This window comes from Apium graveolens, chromosome 3 (genome assembly GCF_009905375.1).
Source record: "Apium graveolens cultivar Ventura chromosome 3, ASM990537v1, whole genome shotgun sequence".
Taxonomy (NCBI): Eukaryota; Viridiplantae; Streptophyta; class Magnoliopsida; order Apiales; family Apiaceae; genus Apium; species Apium graveolens.
In genome coordinates, this window is record NC_133649.1 from 84632372 (window position 1) to 84641845 (window position 9474).

The following is a 9474-nucleotide window of genomic DNA, read 5'->3' on the forward strand; positions in this document are numbered from 1 at the left end:
AGGCTTGTGGTTCTTCGAGCTATAGAGCTGACAGGGCCTGCACTGCCTCGTGTACCTCTCACAATCTTGACGCATAGTGGGCCAAAAAACACCATGTCTTATAATTTTTAAGGCCATGTTCTTACCCGCGAGGTGATCTCCACATATGCCTGAATGGACTTCCAGCATGACTATTTGCGATTCGCTCCTGCTAACGCATCTGAGCAATGGTTCAACTAAGGCTCGTCTGAAGAGCTTGTTGTCAATGACACAATAGTGTTTGGCCTTTATTTTATCTTCCTCAATTCTTGCCTGTCACTCTCCGTGATATTTCCTTGGATAAATTTGATTATTGTAGTTCTCTAATCTTCTTCATTTGATATGCATTTGACTTCATGGATTTCAATTGATGGGTGTGATAACTCCGTGAAGTAGGCGGGGTCTGTGATCTGTTGGATGTCTGATGTAGCCACCTTAGAGAGGGCGTCTGCCCATTGATTTATTGATCTTCCAATGTTGTTGATGGTCCACGAGGTGAACATTTGTAGGAGTTTTAGGGTAATCTGCATGTTTGTGGCCATTCTATCATTAATTTCTTTGAATTCCCCTAGGACTTGCTTGACTACCAATTGAGAGTCACTAAATATGTCGATTACAGATGCTTCTAGCTTGTGAGCTAACTTGAGACCAACTATTAGACCCTCATACTCAGCCTCGTTATTGGTGGCAGGGAATTTGAATTTTACAACCTGTTTAACTACGAAGCCTTCAGGGCTAGTGAGAACAATTCCTGCACCTCCTGCTTGTGAGGTTGATGACCCGTCTGTGAAGAGTACCCAAGCTTTTCTTTCAGATGTAGTGATCACTTCTCCTGGTTCGAGATTTGAAAAGTTACATTCCGTAATGAAGTCGGATAAGGCCTAAGATCTAATGGCCGTTCTTGGTTGAAATTTAAGGTGGAACTGACTTAGTTACACCATACATGATGCTAATCTGCCTGTCATATCTGGCTTATGCAAAATTCTTCGTAAGGATTGGTTTATCATGACTATTATCAACCATCCTTGGAAGTATTGTCTTAATTTTCTGCTTGCGATTACACGTGCATATGCGAGTTTCTCGATGTTTGAATAACGAGTTTCTGCATCTTTCAGTGTGTGGCTTACGTAGTATACGGGCTTGTGATCTAATTTTTCCTCCTCAATGAGTACTGCTGCTACTGTTGAGTCAGCTGCAAATAGGTATAACTTCAAAGGCTCGCATGGTTCAGGCTTTGCCATTATTGGTGGTGAAGTGAGGAATTTTTTTATTTATTGTAAGCTTTCTTCACATTCTTTCATCCACCTGAAGGGATTGCTTTTTGATGCCTGCTTAATAGCTCCGTACATCGGGAGGCACTTCTTTGATGATTGAGGTATGAAACATCTTAGGGCTGCAATGGAGCCTGCGAGGACTTTGAGCTCTTTGAGGCATTTTGGGGCTGTCATATTTTGAATAGCTGATATCTGGTTGGGATCAGCTTCAATCCCTTTTTGAGTTAAAAGGAATCCTAGGAATCGACCTCCACTTAGAGAAAAAGAGCATTTTGCCGGGTTCAACCTCATGTTGTGATTTCTTACCCTTTCAAATGTCTCTCTTAAATTGTTCACATGTGCTAAAATTGTGGGCGACATGGTCACTATGTCGTCCACATAGAACTGGATATTTTTTCCAATCTGAGGTTTAAAAACTACGTCTATTATCCTTTGAAAGGTGGCACATGCATTTAAGAGTCCGAATGGTACGACTTTGTAAGCAAAGACACCTTTATGAGTGATGAACGCAGTGTCAGTCGTGGTTTTTCTCTGCCAATTTTATTTGATTATACCCGAAGAAAGCATCAATAAATGACAACATTTCATTGCTTGCCGTTGCATCGATGAGTTGATCAATATTGGGAAGCAGGATAAAAGCCTTTTGGGCAAGCTTTGTTAAGATCAGAGTATTCAATCCACATACGCCACTTGCCATTGCTCTTTTTGACCAAGACTGTGTTCGCGATCCATCTGGAGAACTGTACGGGCTTGATGAATCCCGCTTCAAGCAGACCGTCTACTTCCTTTTCAATTGCTTCATGTTTTTTCTTTTGAGAAGATTCTCCTTTTTTGCTTTACAGCTTTAACTCCTGATTTGAGGTTTAGACGATGTAGAGCTATATATGTTGGTATACCTGGAATTTCTTTTGAAGCCCGAGGCAAAGATGTCTTTGAACTGTTTGAAGAGAAGTATCAAAGTTGCCGGAAGTTCTTAGGAATTTTTTTTGCCTATTTTTACTGTTCTGTCTGGCTCTGTATCATCTAGTGACACCTCTTCAACTAGTTCAACGGCCTTATAAGTGGAAGGCTTTGGAGACTCGATGATGTCCCTGGGGTCTACCTTAACGACCTGATTAATTGAGGTTTCTGTTTGGAGAATTTTCTTTAGAATTGTTGAGCTTATATAACATTACCTTGACGTTTTCTAATCTCCGCTCATCTTCCGGACCCCAAAGTCTGTGATGAACTTCATCTTTAGATGAGGAACATAAATTATGGTTTTTCAATGGCCCTAAAGTAGTTCTGCCAATGATTGCATTATAACTGGAGATTGCATTTATGACATGGAATTTAACCATCTGCCATGTTTGGCATGGAAAAGATCCGAAGAGTACAGGCAGATCAATCACCCCAACTACCTTTACCTCATTTCCTGTAAACCCATACAGGGATGCATTCCGGGAATCTTTAACTTCCTATCACTAATATCCATTCTTTTGAAGGCACTGTAATAGAGGATATCCACAGAGCTTCCATTGTCGACAAGGATCTTTTGCACTGTATTTGTTCCCATTTTGGTGGTAATCACCAGCGCATCTTGGTGATCTTCTATTACTCTATCACCATAATCTTCATCTGAAAAAGAGATGATGGGAGAAGGATTTCGCTTTGGTTTCTTAGACTCAATTCTGTACACCTCTTGTGTATATCATTTTCTTGACCTGTTAGAATTTCCTCCTGCTGAATGACCTCCAAATATGAAGTCAATTACCCTATCTTGGTTATATTGATGTTGATGAGACAAGTCCTCCTTAACTGCGAAGTGAGCGAGCTCTCGGCCATGGACCTTATCTTCTATCAATTTTTTTAGTTGGTAGCACATTTCTATTGTATGCCCTGTATCCTCATGACAGTCACAAAATTTATTGCTCGGAGGTCTGTTTGGGTTCATGGGTCGTGGGGGTCGGTACCCTAAAGATGCCTTGAGGATGGCTATGATTTGAGTCTTATCGATGCTGAGCTTTGTGAAGTCTCGCTCTTCACGAGGTCTAGGGAGCCATGGTCTTTGCTTTACTGGAAATGTCCGTGTTGTTAAAAGTTCATCTGAACCTTTCACGGGCTTTTTCATCTTGTTTACTCATGGCGTGTGATCTTCTAGATGGCTCTTTTTCACCTCTACGACCTCCTTTGCGATAATCCCATTGTGATGAGCGTTCGGATGACCTGTTGCTTCTTTTCCATGGAGACCTTGTTACTTTTGTGCTTCCTACTGCTTGTATACTCCTATCAACTCCCGCTGCAAGATATGTTAAAGCCAAATTCATTATCAAATTCGGAATTTGGATAGTCTCAGCCCGAAATCGATTGATATATTCTCTAAGACTTTCATTTGACCTTTGGTGAATGTTTACAAGTGATACTGTCATTTTTCGCCCTTTCATATTTGTGGAGAACCTGGATTTGAATTTATTTTTCAAAGTGGTCCACGATTCCATTGAACTTGGTGGTAGATTATTGTATAACAGTAAGAGCCGGTCCTTTCAAGTATGTTGAGAAATACTGACATTTGGCCGTATCTGAGTGTCCATGAAAGGCCATTCGCTCATCAAAGAGGTGGATGAAGTTCACGGGGTCCATGGATCCCTCGAACTACTATTGGTGGGACTTTGAGATCTCTATTTATTTTGGACCTTTCAATTCTTGAGATAAAGGACTTTTTGAAGAAGTTTCCATTTCGTTTGAGTGTGTCCTTATAAAATCTCTAACCAAAAACACATCATCTTCAGTAAGATGTGTTATACCTCTACCTTCTAGGTTATCTCCCTCATCTGCAATTTCGTCATCTTCGTGCCTTCGCCTACGCCTCCGTGACGTCAACGACCCCGTGGAATCTTCTGTCCTTGTATATTCACTTCCCATAGAAGCTCTCCATGATGGTTCATAGTGTAATAACCCCAAAATTTTGAACTTTTTGTAACCCTTATGAATAGTGTTTTAGCTGAATGAGAAAACTTTTCATGCCACACTATGTAGGGGTTCTGTTATGGAAATTCTGAGATTTTATTAGTACTCTATATGGTATATAAGTGTATGTAAAGATCGTCAGAATCCAATTCCGAACACTTTGGTTTTTCCCGGAAATCCACTAGATACGGAAAGAATTGAGTAAAAGGTAATAGGATAAAAAGGATTTAAATTAAAGGATTATAAGAGAGGATCATAAAAGGAATATAATATATTGAGAAAGGTTAAGGGAACCTAAGTAATAAGATCCCGGGTATGATCCCTCAAACTGATAAACGAAAATGAAAGTTAAGCGAACCGTATAATAGATCAGTGGTCATTAGGCAAACAATTAGGAAGTTAATCAAAGGGATAGAGAGGATGGTATCATCCAACCAATAGAAAGAGGACAAAGGAGGGGTGATGACATCCCAAAGTGATGCAAGCATGACATAAGAGGGAAGAAAATGTGGTGGAATATTAACCACACAAAATCAAGGGTAAATGGGTAATTGACCTAAAACAAAACAAAACTAATTCAACCAACCAAGCAAATATTCATTTTCATCAAAACAAAAACACAAAATTCTCCTTCATCCTCCCTTTGCTCTCGGCTTTTGCCATTTTCAAAGAAAACAATTTTCAAAATTCAAGTTCAAGGCTTCCTAAATTGGTAAGATAATTCCCTAGTATTCCTTATGCATAGTTATGGCTATTCTATGAGTTTAAACCTCCAAATCATTCACAATCTTCTTCAAGAAATCAATGAAGAAGACAATGAATAGTGACTTCAAGAATTTTAACTTGATTTTCTTGTTTTTCCATTAAGATCCAAGCATCCCTAAGTCATCTCAAGACTTCTTAAGGCTTCCTAGCTACTCACACCACTTCAAGGAAGGTATATCATCTCCAAACCCTAGATTTACTTGTTAAATAGGATGATTCTAGTTGTTATGGTGATATAGAAGCTTAATGCTTGTTGGTTTAGAATTTGGGTTGGAGTGGTAGTGAAATGGATGGTGAATCTTGTTGTTTTGGTTAAAAGAACTTAAGTATAGATTAAATTCAAGCTTAAGCATAAGTATAAATGTTAATATTGAATTGATTGGGGCTGTTAGGATGTGGTATGGATGGATTTTGGATTGGGATGTGATTGTGGCTTGATTATGGGTTGAATTGGAAGGGTATAAAATTGGGAAATCGCGTAAACATAGCCGTCGTAATGTCCGATTTACTTTAGACTGCTTTTGTTCATAACATTAGGACCCGAGAACCCCCTGCTAGATTTTTACCATTGCCATGTTTAGATAGTTCATGTTACGAGCTTCGTTTTGATATGTAGTTCGTTTGATTCTGATGTACGATTTAGGAGAAACGACCGTTTTAAGTAACGGCGTTTCGCGAACGAAACTTTTCCCCTCGCCTTACTTTGAAATATAGGTTAAAGACCAAAAAGGTTAATTAGTGTATGAAACAATTATGGTAAGAGTGTTAGGCAGTTGGTAAGATACTCGCGAAGGAATCGCCTTAAAACCCTTAATGGTTAATTTATTAAAAATGGTGGAGCCGAGGATACTCGAGCGACTTAAGTAAATCGTTAAGCGCTAAAGCGAACGTTAGGACTCTAAATGGTTAAAGTCTAGTTTCTTAAGCGACCGGGGTTTAATTCCGACTTATGTTGTTGTTCATAGGTTATCGGACCCACTCTAAGATTAAGCCTATCCGGGAGCACTCAGGCAAGTTTTCCACCCGTTATAACTGTTGTTGTGATGTATATGTGTATATGCATGATCGTGCGATAAATGCATATTTGTTATTAGCAAATTCTTGTGATATATTGTAGCATGTGATATGGTACATATGCATGCCTGTTTCATATTCTTGCCATATATATCTGTTGGTTCAGTTGATAATACCTATGCTAGAGAATAGCGGTAATTTGCATATACCCTTAGTATAGGGACCCAAAGGTGAAAACATTTTCTAAAACCGGGAGTCGAGGATCCCGAGTAGATTTTATATATATATATATATTTATATATATATATGGTTATAGTTTTCAAAACTATTAATCGAATAAGGTTTATTCGATAACTTTATTTTATTAATGAATATTATCTTGAATATTCATTCGAGGACTTATGACTCCTTTAAATTATTATTGAATATTACTTGGATATTCATTTGAGGATGTATGACTCCTTTATTTTATTTAATGAATATTATTTATAATATTCATTCAAGGTATTATGACTCCGCTTATTACTTATTAATATTCTTTATTTTATTAAAGAATAATGTTTGATAATCAAACTTACTTTTGATATTCAAATAAAGATATTACTTTCGTATAAGTATATCTTTGATTATTTACTATTCATTTCAAGTATAAGTTTTCCAACTTCTACCTCAATTACTCTTTATGGGAATATTATTTAAATAATAATATTCAGATATTTCTTTATATTGAGACTGATTTACTTTATTAAATCGGCATTATTTCAAACACTCTTTAAAGTATTTTCAAGTCTTTAAAATGATTTTCAAAAGTTAGAGCGGATCACAAAACTCATTTTTATATTTAAGATCTTCCTTTTAAAAAGGGGATTTAAATACTCGCTCAAAACCGGAGGGATCCGGCTCTGTGGTGTATTTTATATTCGCAACAAGGTTGTTGTCTTGATAAAAGAGTTTTTGATTACTTACCCAACACTCGGGAAGTAAAATTCTTGGAACAAGTTAATCCATTAACAGGCATCGCCTCGGAAATATCGGTGAGTTTTCCTTTCCAACTAGATACAACTTCTTGGTGGAGCCGTATCAACAAGTTTCTACTTGGGGAAAGTGGGGACGAGCTTTACGTTTCAGAGTCATGGATTTCATCTGAACTAGGAGTGGCGTAAGTGGTCGAGTAGCACCGGCCCAGCCTTATTATATTGGCCCAAATGGCCTGGAAGTTCCGCTAAGGCGGTCCATTCCTTAGGAGTTCAGTGTTCGGTTGACAAGTAAATCCGACAGGTTCTCCTCTACATGTAGAAAATGGTGGGGTTGTACTACTACGACTGATCATCGTAAGTGGTCTTCCTGGTGCGGCAAACTCCCGTAATGAGTTCATCATCCAATTGGATATTTCTGCAACACTACCCAGAGCACTTCGATAGAAAGGCTACGGTTGGGCGATTGTTGAGTGTTGGGAGGGTCAAGTTTTCAAAATGATGTTTGCATCAAATGAAGTATCTCATAACTTCATTTTATTTTGATGATATTTTAAATATTGAATCTATTCAAGTATTATCTTGTAGTCTCATCTATGTGATGAACTGTTGAACTAATTATAACTTGAATGGTGGTAGTTCAAGTAGTATTTGGAAAAAGATATAAGTATATTGGAGTATCTTGTAACTTCATCTTTTAAAAACTTATATCTAGTAAATGATTATCTTATGCATGTCAAAGATTTTCAGAAAAACGTTGAGTCAAGGTTAGATATATGAGATCACTTTGCAACGATAGTTTTATACATTTATAAACTAGAACTCTGTGTATATTATGTATGGAAGAGGACTTCCAAGATTTTGAAAAGTATATATGTATATATACTGAATATTTTGCGACTTCATCACATTAAGATATCAAACTTGGTTCATTTCTTTTGACCAAGACTTTCATGAGTACTATGAGAAGGCTCATATATTGTTAATCATTATACATATTATTTTGGTGGGCTTGCTACTCACCCTTGCTTTCTTCTTTCATCACATAACAACAGATAGAAAAGATGAACATGACCAAGCTCCCGATTCGCAAGCGATTAGGAAACGTTCCGCAGTTTCCTATAGGCGTTGATGTCGCTGTAGCTGAGGTAGGAACTACCAATAGGCTAGGCTTTCAACTTATGATGTACCAGACTTATGTATAATTATGAATTGTAATAATGGCAAAGAAATGTAAATTTATTCAGAAACCTTTTTAAGGTGTATTGACATATAATTGTGGAATAAAACGACTTGTGATTATTTTTGGATATTCATCTCTGAGACTATAACTTGTGGTGTGTGTGTTTATTGTGGGGTCACAGTACAGAGTAGTTGATTGTGTATTAAGATTGGGTGTTATTAAGGGAAATGGAACTCGTGACAACCCGGATCCCCAACCCCGGATTTGGGGGTGTTACAGAAATGGTATCAGAGTTAAGCGTTATAAACCTCAGAGATGATGTGACGTTAAGATAATAAGTTCACTAAGATAATAAGAACTCTTGCCAAGTTCATAGTCGGGCTACCTAACGTAGTACTGACAGTTAAAACCCTTACGGGAACCCTTATAAATATCGTGATAGTAACATAGTTCGTTCTCGTATAGGGCAGCGGGGCACCGAACCCTGAGGTTCAGGAGCATCAGCATGAGGATGTTTTATTACAAGTTGGATATCAAATTGTGAATCCGATAGAGTACCCTAATGAGGGACCGGATGAGGTTCATATTAAAAATGTTGTGGCTTATGAGGATCTCATGGAGGATCCTAATGAGAATGAAGAGAGGACCGCTGAGGAATTGATGATCGTAGTCAGGGCGACTACCAGAGCAAGAATGGCCGCGAGGGTGGCACTAGAGGATGAAGAGTTACCAAGGGCACAAAAGGTTAATGAGGGCAGAAGGAGTGGGGCCTTCCACGACACCAATTATACCAGTATCAGACACTCTTCCAGAGGTTCCTGTAGACATCCATGAGGTTCCACCAATTCCTGTTCCATCCCCGGTACAGAGCCCAGCACCTACTGAGGAAATGCCACCTTTATCTCCTACACCATTGTCACCTGATACCGTGCTTGGTTATCCATTTGGATCTCCTGGGTCTGCACCACCTGCACCCCATGGACTGCTAGATGCTACCAGTCAGGCTTCTCTTATCGCCAATTATCATATGACTTTGGGTGGCCTGTCCGAGGCCCGTAATGTTAGGAGTGATCTGTTGGATCGACTTACTGCACCAAGGATTGAGGGCGGGGTACTTCCGGCGAGATTAGCTCATAGCATGGAAAGGATTGAGGCTACCACCCGTGTTACAGCTAGAGGCCATATTGAGGGTCAGATTGATCCAGCTCTACTTACAACTATCTTAGACCTCATCACCTCTGTGATGGAGCAGGTTAGGGATGTCATGTGTGCTCGCATTTCTTGATCCATGGTAGTGTGC

At 38.7% G+C, this 9474-nt stretch overlaps 1 protein-coding gene across 1 annotated transcript; it reads right to left on the minus strand.

The window, feature by feature from the left end:
• Window positions 1–341: 341 nt before the first annotated feature.
• Window positions 342–1259, minus strand: LOC141714406 (uncharacterized). The gene is made up of 2 exons (XM_074517927.1): window positions 1082–1259; window positions 342–850 (listed from the first exon to the last, which is right to left on the minus strand). Exons 1-2 carry the CDS (start codon window positions 1257–1259, stop codon window positions 342–344), a joined length of 687 nt encoding a protein of 228 aa, XP_074374028.1.
• Window positions 1260–9474: the final 8215 nt, after the last annotated feature.

What these genes read in the sequence shown, in the direction of transcription:
- LOC141714406 (XM_074517927.1), bottom strand. Translation starts at nt 1,259, where the DNA reads ATGGCAAAGCCTGAACCATGCGAGCCTTTGAAGTTATACCTATTTGCA. An exon ending in CGAGAAACTCGCATATGCAC is followed by an intron (nt 851 to 1,081) that starts GTGTAATCGCAA and finishes ATCTCGAACCAG; the next exon opens with GAGAAGTGATCACTACATCT.